Raw genomic sequence first — 16,984 nt, 5'->3', positions numbered from 1 at the left:
TTCTAATTTTCCATAAAATTAACAGAAGAGGTGGACTATGCGGTCGCCCAGCAGAACTCAGGTCTTAAGCAGCCAGAAAGGTCTCAAAACAGGAGCATTTAAAAATATTCTAACAGCTCTTTGCATATGAGGTCATCCATCATATGAACTTACAGCCAAATTCACATCAGGAATTCTGCAAATATTTAAAACCTCATTTTAAGGATCCCATACATACACATGTATATTTATGTAGGTTTATTTAGAAAGTAATGAACACATTTCCAGTGCAATCAAATCATACAAATCATTAAATCAAAGTTTTAGCATCATTTTTGTCAAAAAGGTCATAATCAGATGTGCTGGAATGAAGATTGGTTTCAGAGCACAACATACTCCAGTCTGAACTTTCTCCAGTGACATATGGCATTAGTTAATGGCAGATATCCTCTCATGGTATTCAAGCCAATAGAATCAACTGTAAGTATTAGAGTAAGTTCAGGATATGTAATAAGAGAGGTTACTGTAAGACTGGGATACCTTACCCTCTCCTCCACAGTGAACTTCCTTTTTCTGCTACAGATGTTGTCTTCTTTGGTTTCATTGCTTTTTTTCACCCACTTCAACTCCTCATAAGTCCTTAGTCACGTGCTCCCTGAACTCTCTGTGTCACTGGCGTTATCATTCCTTTCTTCCTCCCCTACCAATACCAGACACATCTCTGCAGCTGCGAAGGGACGTGATCTTCTGCCAGGCGGCGACGGCTGCTTTGTGCACGCTAGCCGAACAGGTGCTGACTGCACTGCGTTCTCGCTTCAACAATGCCGGCGAGTACCAAGAAGACGGCAAGGAAACCAGCCGCAAGTGGCTAGAGCAGATATCCGCCATTGGTATTTTGCTGCACTTCCAGTCCACGCTGGCTCCACACCTGGTGAGGACAAGTTTTGTATCTTTGTTTGGTTCTTAGAAAGTTGGCTACATAGCGTTGTGGTTTGCACATTTGCCTACTAAACCCAAAGGTGCTCAATTGGAGCCTGGGAAGAGGCACGAATCCCTTGGGGGACTCCCTCAGTGAGGGCATCTGATGTAAAAATCTGCCAAATCAAATATGAAGCGCTTCCTGCTGTGGTGAGTGCTCATGAATCAGGAAGCAGCCGAAAGTAGCTTTATTTACCTATTACGGGAAAAAAACAACAAGGTTCATAGTTTGGCGTAAATTTTAAATAATAACTTTCCCGTTGCAGCTTTTTTTTTTTATTGTGTGTGTGTGTTTCTGAATCAAATACTCTGAAGTCTGTATGACTTTGTAGCCGCACAGCTGTCACCACAACTACCCAAACTCTTACTCTGGTGCAACTTCTGAGCTTTCTTTCTCTCCTCGGGCAGAAAGAGGAGCGGACCATGCTGGAGGACACCAAGGCGGCCCTGTCGGATTTGGACAAAGTCACTGTGTTCTTCAGGCAACTGGAGGATGAGTGTCTAGTAGCAAGTAAGAGACTCCCATCAACAAAGACTGACTTGCCTCATTCAAAGCGCACTGGCGTTAATGAGCAGCTGTATGGTTTCACCAATTCTGAATGAACTTCTATTGTGGATGCGTGGTCGCTGTTTAGGGTGAAATTGCCATTATGCCACTGCAGATTTCATTTTCTTTTCCATGAAGAGCCGCTGAAAAGGAACTCAGACAGATCTGTGGTGACTCCATAAATCACCTTAAACAAGGGCAGAGCATTTCAGATATCAAGGTCGCCTCTTTTAATCTTTAATGCTGCTGAGAGACACTTGACATATGTCACATAAGCACCCCTATAATATAAAAACAATATTTGAGTACTTAAGAACACAAATTGCAGTATGCGATATATTGGAGTAATATTTCTTTGAAGCATGACAATAGTAAGCTTTCTCCTGCCAATTCACCAAAAGGTCCAAGCATTTATTATAGTGCAGTGCTGTAGTTTCAGCTGAGGATGCAACCAGGTTGTTCAGAGTGGGCTTTGTGGACATCTTTACATAACTGGGTGCATTTGTGGCTTTAATAAGCTTGGTATCTGCATTCACTGAAGGTGCTGCGGGTTACCGGAAACCCTTAAAGTCAAAGATACAAAGGATGACTGCATCGTGAATCGCTCCTCTTTTCAACAGCCTCAATGTGGCCAGCAGAGATTGCTGCTCAAAGGAAAAGCGCAACGTGCACTTCCCATTTTAAAAGGCAAATCTGTGGATGAAGCAGGAATTTGCTATTCTGTGTTCATGCTTGGCTGGAGAAAATATTTTGTGCACATTTGCATATATTTTACACAAAAACATCACTCGGTGCATGCACTAACGTATTGCTATCGGTCATTAGTATTGTATTCCTTACGTATGGCAGGTATGTGGGGATAGATATACTTTACAGGTCCAGTCTTGTACAGTTTGCTATTAAAAAATGTTAATGTTAACCAAGCTTCTTTGCTGACATCAACTCAGACTGCTGCAGTGCAGGTAGATGGTTTTTGGCGTCACAGTCCATTGGACACTATTGATTTGCTAACAGCATTTTCAGAGGGATGAGAGGTATATGTAAGGTACAGACGTTTAAGCACCACAGAGTCTGAAGGACCTTGAAAGGATCACAGCCAATTCCACAAGGTTATTGCTTGGTAGGTTCTCTAGAAAAAAGGATTGACCCCAGAGGTCACGCAGCAAAGGTCATTTTTTTTCCATTTTCTGACAAGTGCTCATGTATCACTGCTAGAAAGGGTTAGGAGAATTGAGCACAAGTCAGCTTCAGATTTATAAATGATTACTTATCTTATATTTTTTTATAGATTCATCACAATTTCTTTCAAACGTACAATTTTTAAAAATGTGCCAGATATTGATGCAATTTAAAGGGTAATTAGAGAAATCAGGTGCCTCTGTTTATTTGTCCTGCACATGGATCTGGAAGTCTGTCTGTGTTTATAAATTAGAATGCAGTTATTTGTAAACCTCCACTCATCTGTGTGAAAGTGATTGCAGCTAGTGTGAGTCAGACTGCAACTGGTCGGAGACCCGTTGCCTCCCACCTCGCTGTGCAGCTGCCTTGTGATCAAAAGTGGTCGCCCAGAGGTTGACAGTGTTAGCAGCTAGCTGCCATGAGAACTTGGAATCAGTCACCAAATGAAAAAACCCTGAAAATAAATCAAATAATTCAATAAATTCAATCTTCAGTGAGGTTAATGAAGTTTTTCTTTTAGCTTTTGATTTAACACCCAGCTAATAATGAACTCTGAATATGCGTTTGCTAGACATATACAGCATTACATTTTAGTACACAATATCTAAATGTATTAAAATGCAATGCAACACACTTTGCACGTTTTCATTTTCAAGAAGTGCACGCCTACGCCTTTTTTGTTTTTTGTTTTTTTAACTTCTCCCTCATCTCTGTATGTGTGTTGCAGACACACCAGTGTGTTACCAGGTGGAGGGCACCAGGCATGCCCTGAGGGTCACCCTTTACCTGGACAGCTGTCACTTCAATGAGCTCCCCAGTCGGCTGCAGAATGGAGGCAGCCTCAAACTCCACACTGTCCTGTTCACCAGAGGTAAGAAAGGCAAAGAACATAATTCCAGGGTGTAGTTCAGCTAGTAAAACATGACGTAGCGCTGGCAAGTAGAGCCAAGTATCTACTCAAAACCTTTTACTGTGGAACAAGCAACAAATCATACAATGCATCAGGCACAAATTCACTTATAGACATTATACATATAGCCTTGGATCATTAAAAACACTCAATGCACCATGCAGCCTTTCAGCCTCTTACACATGTGCGTTTCCTTAGAACTTTATTTGATTTTATTAAGTTAGACTAAAGCCTTGTATTGACCATTTAAAACACTCACTTTAGCGCTCCCTGAGTCTTAGTCAGCCTAGTATGAAAGTAAAGCATTATACCAGTCTGCCAGTTAGCTGCTAATTTTCCATGCACAAGTCCTCATCGGATCATTAATCTCATGAGAGACCACATATTGTTTACCGTGTATTTCCGAATACAACAGTGCTCCAAAACATTTAGTAGTGCAGATTTGCAGATGAACATCGCCACCTACTGGAAAAGAGTCTTGACTGCAGCCTATGGGGAAGCACAGTGATATATATATATATATATATATATATATATATAATGGGGATATATTTTTGTCACATATATGCACACTCACACACGCAAACGTTACATAAAGTTAAAGTCATAGGCCAGGGGTCAGCAACCTTTAACACCCAAAGAGCCATTTGGACCCGGTTTCCATGCAAAAGAAAACACTGGGAGCCGCAAATACTTTTTGACATCTAAAATGAAGATAATACTGTATATATTGTTTTTTACCTTTATGCTTTGTGTGAACAACTAAAGTGTGTTGCTTATGAAATCCATGAAGTGCTACAGAGAAAATTACATTTTATTTATGTAATTAACACATTTTGAACTCTTAGACCTGATTTTTTTTTTAAAAAATGGAAAAAAAAGCACTATGCTGCTAAAAAAATGAAAAAATAGATATTTGCAAAATTCTGCCTAAATATGTATTTTACATGGTTAATGTGTGTGGCGGGGTGTGGTCTGCAGCGCCGCTGCAGGGGAGGCGGACGCACGTGAGCGGCACCCGCAATCACGCCTCGCCGCCTTAACATCTGTGCTATCTATGCTGTTGTGTTGGTGTGTGTCAAGCTGTGAGCTGAAAAGCTACAGCCGGCTGTATGCGTACAGCAACCGTGTGTGAAAAGTGGTCAATAAAGAGAAGCTGTAAAGCATGTTCATGGAAACATCGTCGGGTCTGCCGACGATGCTCTAACACCAAAAAATAAATAAATAAAAACCATTTATCCAGTTATTAAATACAGTCCTTATCTTTAAAATTGTTAGTTAACCCAATTACTTTTGAGTCTGAAAATGAGAGACTGTATAAAAGGGCTGCAATTCCTAAACCGAATCCCTTGAATTATAGTTGGAAGTCTGCACTTGAGTCATATGTGGACTGTTTGGTTTGAGTTCTACTGTGGTGGTGCAGTGTTATAAAACATGTGTCATTCTCTAAATATTCATATTTCTAACTATGTGGCTTCTATTTTTCCAGCTTTGGAGCGTCCAGAGGGAGCGTCCCAGCAGGACTGCGTTGCCATGGAGGACTTCCAGCAGCGCACTAATGCTGTTTCACTGGAGAAAGTCAAGGCCTACTACCGCAGGCTCAGGTACCTGTTTACTTTTCACTACCGCTCTTCACTGGCTTTCCTGGCACTGAAGATGTGTTTCACCTCAAGGGGAGAGTTCAACCTTTAGTGTTGCATAACAAGCAGAAACTGCACTTTGTATATTACATATGTGAAAGTCAAGCTTTCAAGGTCAGAACTTAATCATGTATCCAGAGGAGTCCTTGAGCAGTTCCCACATGAACGAACAGGATTTAGCTACATATACAGCAAAATGACTGTGGTACTGTTTCTTAAGTAGTAACGTGTTGAACAATATAAATATTAACTCTTGAAGTTTTAATGGTTTATGATTGAAGATTTGCTATATCTATTATATACCAGTGTTTTTACATCGTGTGTGGTCACTGATATGTGCACCCTAATTCCCAGAAAGTGATTCAACAATGCGGCATTAATAAATGATGAAATACTCAGTTTAGCACTTGCAAAATCTGTAGATACTAGATGAGTCAGCTCTCCAACAAAAGTGAGTCACAGGATGCAAATCAGTAATTTTTCCAACCCGATGAAGAGTTTAAAAAACTGAGAACGTAATCCTTCTCTCTTCACAGAGCTTTCTATTTGGAGAAGTCAAATCTCCCTACAGACTCCAACACCACAGCAATGAAGATAGACCAGGTAAATATATACTTATCCTAACATGTATTTCCAATTGCTGTTTTTAACCTTGATGAGTTTATAGTAGTCTGTATGGTCATTTCATATGTAGCATCTGTCTTGTTATTGTAACATACGTCAATTTTTTATATATATATATATTGTTGTGACTGAATATAAATGCAAGCACAGATACTGGGCCTTGAAGTTAGAGACCTTCAACCAAGCATTTCCAAAGTAAGATGAACTGGTGTGTCATTCCCTCCACTGGAAACTCCTCCATAGCTTGTCAAGACCCTCCCCGTTAACTCCAACTAACCCCAGCAATTATAGATGGTGTCCATTTGAACTTCTAGTGTCCCACACTGACTGTAGTTGAAATAGATTGCAGTAATTAAAACTGAATAGATCATAGTTTTAATATAGAAAGAGAAAGACCGCACATTTAGACTTTCTTGTGTTGTATTTGATGGTTGTTTTCTCCCCATTTCTGTTCTCCATCTTACAAGTCAAGTTACTCTACTAGTCCCATGTTTTAAAATATTTCACATGAATATAATTATATTATTTTGGAGTGTTCTGTTCACTTCAATACATTTCTTATGTCTTGGTAATGAGAGACTTTTTAATTCGCTTGGTTTGAAAGCGATTTAAAAAGTCAACAGTAGTCTAAGCGGCTTGTTAAGGTGATGTCTTTTGTGATGTATTATTGAATCATCTTGTTAGCAGTGCATTTAACGGCTAACCTTCCCTGACCTTTACTTCCTCCCGCCTCCCCGTAGCTGCTGAGACCCCTCAACACGCTGGACGACCTTTGTCGGCTAATGCAGTCGTACATCAACATGCGCCCGAATGCCCAAGGCCACCAGTCAGGTGTCAGCGTGCTGTGTGTGTCCTCTGAGCTGTGTAACCGCCTGGGAGCCTGCCACATCACCATGTGTGGCACAGGGATGCAGAGGTCAGTGTGGCACCACACCACAGAATTATTATGCTGCTTTTGTTGTGTCACTGGACTGTCAGACTGCATAAAAATAACACAGTGCAGAGTCAATGACATGCCCCATTGGAACCTCACAAACTCATCCTAACCTCGCCATTCAAATTCATTTTACTTCATTTTTGGGTTTATTGCAGAGGAACACACACTATTAATCACTGGCCTTTATGTTCTTTGCAGATGTACTCTGACTGTGACACTGGAGCAGGCAATGATTCTAGCCAGGAACCATGGCCTCATACCGCGCTGCATCATGCAGACCATGGACATAATGCGTAAACAGGTAAACCTTTAAGAAGATCTCAGTCCTATTAAAATCAAGACTATAAAATATGAGTCAACTATTTTATTATATAAAACAAGAAACACTTGGAGAGCACAATCCTTCGACAGGGCAGCGCGCTCTCTGGGCACTATTTACTTTTAAGGAAACAGTGTTGCATTTTTTTGTATCTTGTTTTCATTGTTCTCTTTATACTTTAAGAAGTTTGTTGGACAGTAGCGTGACAGGTGTTTGTTTGGATTACACAAACACAATGTACGCAAGGCATAATAGGTACTGATTTGTAAATATCTGGACATGAATAACCTGAGCTTCTTAGATAATATTTTACTACAGTATATTTTTAACCAACTAGGCAGCTAATTTTTTCTCTTGACAACACTTTCTCTAAAGATATAACATACTTTGGGGCCAACCTGAAAGAAAGGCAGATTAGTGAATAAGAAAAGGTGAGCTCAGAGGTCAAATGTGGCATGATATTTGGATGTCATACTTACAATGTGATGCTGAGAATCAAAGTTTGACCTTGTTTGAGCTTGAGGAAGAGGTCAGAGGTCCAAAGTAACGTGATATTTAGAATTCCCATATACACTATATTGCCAAAAGTATTAACTCACCCATCCAAATCATTGAATTCGGGTGTTCCAATTGCTTCCATGGCCACAGGTGTATAAAATCATGCAGGTAGACATGCAGACTACTTCTACAAAAGTAGAGCTATGAAGTTGTAGGCCTTGTAACATCACAGAGCGGGGTCAGCGGATGCTGAGGAAAATATTGTGAACACGTCATCAACTTTCTGCAAATTTTCTGCAGACCTCCAAACTTCATGTGGCCTTAAGATTAGCACAAGAATAGTGTATAGAGAGCTTCATGTAATGGGTTTCCATGGCCAAGCAGCTGCATCCAAGCCTTACATCATATAGCGTAATGCAAAGCATCAGATCCAGTCAGATCCATGTAAAGTACGCTGCTACTGGACTCTAGAGCAGTGGGAGATGTGATGAATCACGCTTCTCTATCTGGCGATCTGATGGACAAGCCTAAGTTTGGCGGTTGCCAGGAGGATCGTACATGACTGCATTGTGCCAAGTGTAGTTTGGTGGAGGGGGGATAATGGTGTGAGGTTGTTTTTCAGGAGTTGGGCTAAGCCCCAGTTCCAGTTCCAGTTAGTTAGTTTAAGGTGAAAAAAGTTCTGACATGGTAACAAAAGACTGGCAAAGACATTTAATGCTAAAAAGCATAACTACAACAGTAGCATAAACGAGTACAACTGAGTATCTAAGAAAAGCAGAGTGGTTGAGAATTAACGATAGGGAGAGGTTCTTTGCATCAATTTTGCTAAAGAGCACAGGGACCACTCAGCGGTGTTAGTGCACAAATGGCCTGCCGCCATGATGATAAGTGGACATGTCATGTGTAAAGGTGCTATTAAAGCTGAAACAAACATGCACATCATAGAAAAATCTCTGCTGACATTCAGGCAAGGTCTTATAATGAGCAACATTCTGCACACATTACAGATGCATGGCACCGCATTAATTGCATTTACTGGCATTTAAAAATAGTTTTCAATATTTTTCCAGTGAAAGGAACTCTTAATGGTCATCAATCTAATTATACAAACAACCAAACAAGAAATATGTATAGATTATTTTGTTAGTTTGAAATGCAATCTTTTAGGACTTATTTAAATAGACAGCAAAGTTCAACTTAATTGAGTTGATGCGTGAACACACTGGATCAGAAATCCTATGTAGCTCCCTTTGCTGGACATTTAAGAGCATGTTGTACTATATTATAGAACAGTAATGAGCAGTTCTAAACCCAACTTTTCATTATTTGTCAGCAATTAGCACTTCTGTTTTTCATATTTTACTGTTATTAATTTTTCATATTGCATTTCGTTTGTTTCTTTCCATGCCTCTGTCATAAAATATGAACACACGGAGAGCTTTCTATGTTTAATCTGTTAATGGCAGTCAAGCTGTCTGTTATGTTGAGCTTTTAGCTTATATATTTTCTCTCTTATAAGGGGGCAAGAGTTGAGCTGTCTGCTAAAAATCTCAAGGTAATGGACCAGATGCCTCCATCAGCTCCAAGGTACTGAATGAAACCATTTCTAGGCACCTCAAACCATGCCTTTCAGATAATTGCACTGTTTATATGTAATCCAGGTGGATTCCCCTCATTTGAAGTTTTGCTTCTTTTTTTTTTAAACAGGCTCTTCAAGCTATGTTTGCCACCCTCAGATGGAGACCTCTAAGGATACTGTCACTTCAGCAAAGTCATCACAGAGAGGGTGAATGAGGAACTGATGATGACAGGAGCATAGAGACACTGGCAGTGGAAAACCTTGCCTCTCCCCATTGCCCCACTTACACAGGGATCATTCCGGCGTGGATACCACTAGAGTCTACAGAGCACCTACAGTGAGACTGATGCAACCTGAGTCTCAGGACTAGCTATGTATTATTTTACTGGAGCTAACCATATAGAAGCATTATTCTGTTGGCTCTCTTTCCAAACCATGTCGACTTAACAACCGGTTCAAAATATTCACAACAATACGAAAAATGAGGAGGCCCCATAAAGACAATGTCCACAGTGGTTATTCTCACAGTTGAGCTTATATTATTAACTGGATTAACCAAACTACCTGTAGCTGACTGTCATCCTAAATGCAGACATTTCATTTTGCCTTGGACTGCAAAATCCAGAGAGTTGCGTGTTTCTCTGTTCAGGCTGGCGTTCCCCAGGGCTCAATGTGTGGACCCCGAGTGAAGTAGAATACTTGAATGCCCTGTAATTCATATAAGATGCAGAAAGTTAAAGATTAGACAGAGAAATGGAAGTAGGGATTGAAGGGCAGATGAAGATGGCATGGGGGTGGGGTGGGATTGCTGCATGTGGTTACTGTGCAATTACTGTAGGTTTAGTGTGAGTACTGTATTACTGCACTATATGAAGGATAGTTATTTATTGTGTCCAAGAAGGAGCGTTTTATCGCCTACTTATACTATATCGGGTATTAAAAGAATCTAAAAGCATTCCAGCCTACGTATTGAACAGTATTTAAAGGACCAATGGCATGCCGTCTTTTGGATGTAACTGCTCTGGTGTATTTCATTTTATTTATGTGTTACATTAATCTTCAGGGAGTGCAAGGGATGGATGTACTGAAGCTAGCTAATCAGAATCAGGACAAAGTAAGAAACTATACAAGGTTGTTTCTCAACAAGCAGCCAAGTTATCAGGATACTGTTAAATTATTAATATATTAATTCAAGTCTTCTAGTTGAAGGATTACCTTCACTTAACTAAGACACCTTTTGTTTTTTTGTTTTTTTCAATTGGCTTTTATGTTGTCTTGAAACGATTGTGTTAACTGTAGGTATTAAAAGAAGCACAAAAATTGGTCCATTCAGTGTTAGAAAAAAAGTACTGTATGCAGTTTGCTGGTGATGTGAACAAAGGGACTGTTTGATGACTGAAAAAACCCAGTAACATTAGTTTACTGACCATTTTATTATTATTATTTTGTACATACAAGCTGTAGCAGTGTCAGAGGGAGGGAGGGTGAGGTCGTGTAGAGAATTAAAGCAGAGAGTTGCTATAAATTAAACTGGATTATTTTTTATGGAAATAATATAGTATATAAAACCTTTTTGTATGTTTAACTGTGCATTTAAAGAGAACCTGATTCTCTTTTTTAACTGTAACCTCACTGACAACTTGTGTCTGACTGTTAAAAAAGGTTTGACATGGATTTCAAGGACCTCACTTGACATTACAGCAGGTCATGTGATCTTTTTATTTTTTATTTGGTTCATGTTGGAATAGTCCCTACACATCCCTTGGCAGTAGCATTACCAACACAAATTGACATCCATCAGTTGGCATATAAAACCCATGGCTATTTGCATTGTTTTTGTTTTCTTTATCAAACGTTGCTCTTAACTCGAGCACTGTAAATATGATAAAACTCCCAGTGCCGCGTTAGTTATCATAACCTGGTCTTAACTGTGCTACCGGTTCAAATTAGCTAATGATTGCAGCATGTCGGTGTAGCAGGACATACATGTCACTGATTACACATGTACTTACATTATTCTAATGTTTCAAATTGTATATACTTTACCTGCAATTTTTTTTGTTGCTTGCAAATAACTGTAAAAAGGATTTTTGTTGTTGTTGTTGAAACTTTCTAAAAATTATCATTGTAAATGGAATCTTAACAAGCTAGTGAATAAAATGTTCTCAGTACGACAAACTTTTCAGCGCAGCAGTATTGTTGGCTGATCCAGTGGCGGCTGGGATGTCCTTCTGGATATTTTATTTTCATTTTGATGTTTATTTGTTTCTTTAACCCTTTCTTTTTTACAGTGGGCCATATGTATGCTCATGTATGTGCTCCGTGTAGGTTTGCATGAGTCAAAAAGATGATTACATCTTTATGCTTTCACACCATGACAGCAGGCTGTGACTAAGTAATATCGGGAGTGACCATTGTGACGGTTTCTTTTTTCATCTTACTCATTCTCATATTTGTGCTTGATGTCATAGCGCATATGATCTGGTGTCATTTACATTAAAACAACAGATCCAGTAATCTGCAAATCATTTAACTCTTATAGTTAACTGAAAACAACAGCGACAAAATAAGAAATGCTTGAGCTGAAAAAAGTTCTGACATTGTAACAAAAGACTGGCAAGGCCGTTTAATGCTAAAAAGCACAACTACAACAGCCCAGTAACATAAACGGTACAACTGAGTATCTCAGAAAAGCAGTGGTTGAGAATTAAGGGAGAGGTTCTTTGCATCAATTCCGTTAAAGAGCACAGGGACCACTCAGCGTTGTTAGCGCACAGTTTGAAAGCCTGCAGCCATGATGATAAGTGGACGTGTCATGTGTAAAGGCGCTATTAAAGCTGAAACAAACATGCAGGTCATAGAAAAAACTGCTGGCATTCAGGCAAGGTCTTATATTGCGCAACATTCTGCACACATTGCAGCTGCATGGCACCGCATTAATTGCATTTACTGACATTTAAAAATTGTTGTTTTCAATATTGTGCACCTTTTTAAATTGAATATAGGCTTTGCATTATTTTGAAACTGTTGCCGTTCTGCTACTCTCATCACTGTGTGCGCGTCATTCACTTTCAGATGGATGCAAACTGGTCTACATTGTTTCACGCTGGAGTGTGCGCAAAGCAGGCTGGGATGCTCCATTTCTTTGTCTTCTGTCTTGGCTGTTGTTGATACCTTCTCAGGCTGCATGTGTATTCCTGTCGAGGGAACACAAACCTCGAGGCATAGCTTGACATAGTTTTCCGTGTCCATTACCCCGAGTGAAAAAGCTTCACGCATGAATATTACATGAGAGTGCATAATCCAGTTAAACCCTTTCCTGCAGTTCCTCCCGTGTTGGAGTTGAGTGGTGAAGATGGCAGGTTATCTTACGCCGGATTCTTAAAACTAACACGATTCTTTCGGACATATCATAGTAATGGACTTCCCCACCCTCCCAAGTTAGTTGAAACCCTAGGATTGTTTAAATAGAGCACTGGAAGAAAGCTGGCGCTTGAACTTGGCCTTAATTAATTAATGTAATTTGATTAAGAGCATTTCTGGCAATAAGATGATTGAAGAATGCTTTTAAATCGCTGGTCACCAACAAAATAAAATCCATGTGCATTTCGCTCCTTGCTGTGTGTCAGATGGCCGGAAGTGGCTAAGGTAAAAGCATACACGGTGCAGTCTCGCATGCTTATTGCAATTGGTTTTTCTAGAGGGACCGACATCAACTGCATTCACCACCAGCACACACCCCTCAGCACCGGTGATGCATCCCCGCGGCAAGGGCACGGACAACTCCTCCTCAGAGTCGTCTCGACTTTAGAATGGTGCAGAAATCTCTCAACGGCGGGGTTTACCCAACTCAAGCCGGAGAGAAGAAGCACAAAGTCGGGTTTGTGGGTTTGGACCCGGGAGCTCCGGAATCCAGCAGGGATGGGGCACTGCTCATTGCGGGCTCGGAAAGCACCAAGCGGAACAGCATCCTCTGCAGACCGAGGTCCAGTTTCTCCGCAGGAAGACCGAGACCGTCGAAGAAAAACGCCAGCTATCGGAAACTACAGAATTTTCTCTACAATGCGCTGGAAAGACCGCGGGGATGGGCGTTCATCTACCACGCTTATGTGTAAGTGCAGTTTTGGGCTTCTGCCACAGTCGCCGTGCCTTGGATTAGGAAAGATGCTGTGGAGTTTTGCAGATTGGGTGTCTCGTTCTGCATTACTGATAATGATCGTGCGACGCAATAAAGGGTTAAATGCGGTCCTGCTGCCGAACTGCTAGAGCCTTATCACACGAGAGGAGTCACTTCACCTCCATAACTCCTGCTCCAACTCTTTATTGTTGGCTTTTGCAACTCATGCTTACGTCAGAGTGTCATTTTGGAAGACTTTAACATGTCCACGATGCTTGCAGTTAGTGTTTAACATGTGCCCACGTTCACATACGGTTGGTCTTCACTGACTGGAGTTACCATACGTTGCGGCAGCTTTCAGCACCGTGCTCCGTGGACAGCTCCTAGTACACGCTGCAGTCTGACTCCGCACAGTGATGTGGACTCTGCTAACATGCATGTGTGTGCGAGCGTTTAGGGAGAGCTCAGACAGTCTGTTGAGTTCTTGCAGCTGGAACATGGTGCTTTGCTGTTGTTTCCCTCGTCTGTTAGGTTAAGTGAGGTTTGGGTCGAACATAAAGAGTTAATGTCAGACTCCCAGAGATGCCATCATCGATATGAGGCCTCACAATCTGTAATCTCTAGTGAGGATAACAGTGTTTTAGGGTACGATCACATGATTCTTTCATGCTGAAGTGGTGCTGCAGCAGTTTCTGTCTGCCAACCTGGAAGATGAAAGATTGAAAAAAACAGTCAGAATCTATTCAGTAGACTCGCAGGACACCCAGTCTCTGATCTTACATTTCTCATTAATTCATTGCCTCCCTGCCTCATAATCGCATGAAGTCCATGTCGTGATGCGGACTTCCTGTTTAATACAGCAGACATTAGTCAAATGTTTTTCTGCGTGGACCCACTCCAGTGTGTTATGTATAACATACTAATGAGATGGAATGGTTACAGTATGTTCCCTTCACAAACACATTCTTCAAATGAAAAGGTGTGTCACCTGTATTTTGAAGACCCCTCTTCCAGCTGTGTCTGACTCCTTCCAGTTCAGTGATGCTGCATGCTTAGTAGTTAGGAGATGAAGTAGCCACAGTATTGAGGAATTCACTGTGCACAGCATATCGAATCCCCAGACACAGCTGGATGCCCAGAAGTAAGCCTGTGCTCTAATGTGAAACCACACGCACTCACACAGAGCCCTCTGGGTACTTCTGAAATATTAACCGAATACTACAGCAGCCGAGTCTCCATTTGTTATGCCTTTTTTAAAAAGATGCTCTTCATTGCTGCTCTTAGGAAGCAGTGTGAGCTGAATCTAGTGCATGCAGACATGATGTGTTTTAGTAGCCAAGCTACGCCAGACAGCCTCGTTAGAAAAGGGTCAGTAAACATGTGTGTTGTCTAAAATCAGAATCCTCCAGAAAGTTGTAGAGTAGGACACGTGACCGCGATCAACAGACACAAATACGCACCAGCCAAAGAAGCCACACAGAGTCACCACATGTCTGCCCTCTATTCCATTTGTCTGTTCTATGCATTATTCATAGTCATCACACTTCATTTAATCTCCCTGCTCTTACCTTTCCACCTTGCTGATTTATAAAACAATCATGTGAGGACAGTCAGCTCTTTCCACGCCCGGTTCGGTCTGTTCCTTATCCCTTCTCCAGTGGAAAATGCATTTGGCATGAAATGCATTTTCATGCCAAATGAAGTAACAGTTGCCTTGAATGAAGCAGTACTACAAGGTATGCTAGCAGCTTTCTTTTTTTTTTGATGGGATTTCTCTGGAAATGTTAGTCAGGTGTTGTGTTCAGTGGCCTCGGTTGTAATGCGCGTGAATAATCAATATGTGGAACATGAGTACTATATAGCCAGAATACTCTTGGGCTTGCTGCTTTGGGTCCTCTCTCTCTTTCTCCCTTTATGTTTCTGGCTGTCTGAGACCAAGGCCAGCCTTTCTCCATCACTTTTGGTCCAACATTAGATAAGGGAAAGAGACACAGTGATCTACAGTCATGGATCCCTGTGGGAATAAATCTCTGCTGTTGTACAAAATTAATCTTGTCTCAGTTCTTTCTTGGCGCAAATTCTGCTACAAAAGGTGTTTTCGTTAGGCTTAATGCTATTGAGACAGTAACGTAAAGCCAGTTCTCTGCAGCCTGTAACAATTTCCACAAAGCCAAGGCCTATTCCCAATCAGATGCAGTGCTGAGCTTTCTGTTATCTTCAGCCATTTGGCTTCTGCAGGAGTCTGATTATAGTGTGTCCTCTTGCAGATAGAACCAGCTGTGTGAGATACTTGAATACCCTCTGCAGCTATAAGATGACTAAATGTCTCAGTTGTGCACCAGAGTAGAATATGACAAAAAAAAAGACTGACTAAATGACTAAAGGCAACAAAATGACTAAAAGGCAATCAGTACAAAAAACAAAAAAATAATTCTATTCTGGTTATTGTGAGAGACAACCTAAGGACACGGCGTGGTATTCCATTATTTTGCTGATCTGGTAATAAGGCAAGGACAGCAGTAGACAGATGCTGGCTGCCAGGCTGCTGAGATGTGATTGAGTGGTCTCTTTTAACAGATGAGGGGTCTGTGATAAAGTAAAAGACCGAGTCCTAGTTGGGTTGAGTGTGCCCTATATACTATTCTAAACAACACTTAAAATACAGGCTTACTCAATTAAACACATTTAGAAGATTTTTCAGTGCAGCCTCACTTGATCATGACCACTTTGCAAGGGTGCAGGTTTTTTATTGGAAAGTGATGGCAAAGATTGTTGGTATATCCACACATGCAGGTTAAAGGATCTTAGATGTAACTGGGACTCCCAAAAGCTCTCAGTCCTGGTGCTACTGGATCTAAGCGCAGCCTTTGATACAGTAGACCACGCTATTCTTTTAAACAGACTGAAACACACGGTGGGCCTCTCTGCTGCTGTACACAACTGGTTCACTTCCTATTTCTCAGACAGAACCTTTATGGTGAGTATGGATACATGCTCCTCTAAGATCCATAAAATGACTTGTGGTGTGCCTCAAGGGTCGGTTATAGGCCCTGTACTTTTTAATTTGTATATGCTCCCTCTTGGCGGTGTCATCAGGTGGCATGGAGTAAACTCCCACAGTTACGCTGATGACACTCAGCTGTACATCTCCGTGTCTCCTGATGACACCAGACCAATGGATGCCCTTTTTAACTGTATTCTAGATATAAGATCTTGGATGGCAGAAAACTTTTTACAGCTTAACCAGGACAAGACTGAAGTTTTAATCATCGGTCCTGAGGTTCAGAGAGAGAAACTCTTGTCTAAATTACAGGCATTTTCACTATGCCCTTCACTACAAGTGAAAAACCTGGGTGTTATTTTTGACTCTGAGCTTGGTTTTATCCCACATATTAAACATGTAACCAAAATTGGATTTTATCATCTAAAAAATATAGCCAGAGTCCGCCCTATTCTCTCTCAGGCCAACACGGAGATGTTGATGCATGCTTTTATTACCAGTCGCATTGATTACCGTAATACCCCGCTCTCTGGTCTCCCCAAAAAGAATATTTCACCTTTACAACTTTTACAAAACTCTGCAGCTCGTGTGCTGACAAAGACCAGAGGGCGGGCCCACATTACACCGGTTTTAGAATCGCTGCATTGGCTCCCCGTGTGTTTCAGGATTGATTTTA

The 16,984-nt window shown here is 41.0% G+C and overlaps 2 protein-coding genes across 3 annotated transcripts in view; both read left to right on the top strand.

Moving 5' to 3' along the window:
• Window positions 1-11,400, top strand: part of prex1 (phosphatidylinositol-3,4,5-trisphosphate-dependent Rac exchange factor 1) — a 78,425-nt gene extending 67,025 nt beyond the window's left edge. The window contains exons 32-41 of one of the 2 annotated variants that reach the window (XM_087833522.1): window positions 693-910; window positions 1,366-1,468; window positions 3,411-3,554; window positions 5,083-5,197; window positions 5,770-5,836; window positions 6,008-6,052; window positions 6,598-6,773; window positions 6,993-7,095; window positions 9,131-9,198; window positions 9,319-11,400. In XM_087833522.1, the coding sequence (XP_087689648.1) occupies window positions 693-910; window positions 1,366-1,468; window positions 3,411-3,554; window positions 5,083-5,197; window positions 5,770-5,836; window positions 6,008-6,052; window positions 6,598-6,773; window positions 6,993-7,095; window positions 9,131-9,198; window positions 9,319-9,361 (1,082 nt within the window). In that variant the 3' untranslated portion in view covers window positions 9,362-11,400. The remainder of the gene's footprint in view (window positions 1-692; window positions 911-1,365; window positions 1,469-3,410; window positions 3,555-5,082; window positions 5,198-5,769; window positions 5,837-6,007; window positions 6,053-6,597; window positions 6,774-6,992; window positions 7,096-9,130; window positions 9,199-9,318) is intronic. The other variant, XM_087833523.1, reaches the window with a different exon arrangement.
• A 1,405-nt stretch (window positions 11,401-12,805) lies between these two features.
• kcnq2a (potassium voltage-gated channel, KQT-like subfamily, member 2a) overlaps window positions 12,806-16,984 on the top strand; it is a 39,275-nt gene continuing 35,096 nt past the window's right edge. The window contains exon 1 of the mRNA XM_035905645.2: window positions 12,806-13,301. Coding sequence (XP_035761538.2) covers window positions 13,003-13,301 — 299 coding nt within the window. The 5' untranslated portion in view covers window positions 12,806-13,002. The remainder of the gene's footprint in view (window positions 13,302-16,984) is intronic.

This window comes from Neolamprologus brichardi, chromosome 20 (assembly GCF_056152115.1).
Source record: "Neolamprologus brichardi isolate AB-2024 chromosome 20, ASM5615211v1, whole genome shotgun sequence".
Classification (NCBI taxonomy): Eukaryota; Metazoa; Chordata; class Actinopteri; order Cichliformes; family Cichlidae; genus Neolamprologus; species Neolamprologus brichardi.
Note: the sequence above shows the minus strand (reverse complement) of the source record. Positions and strands in the feature narration are given on the sequence as shown.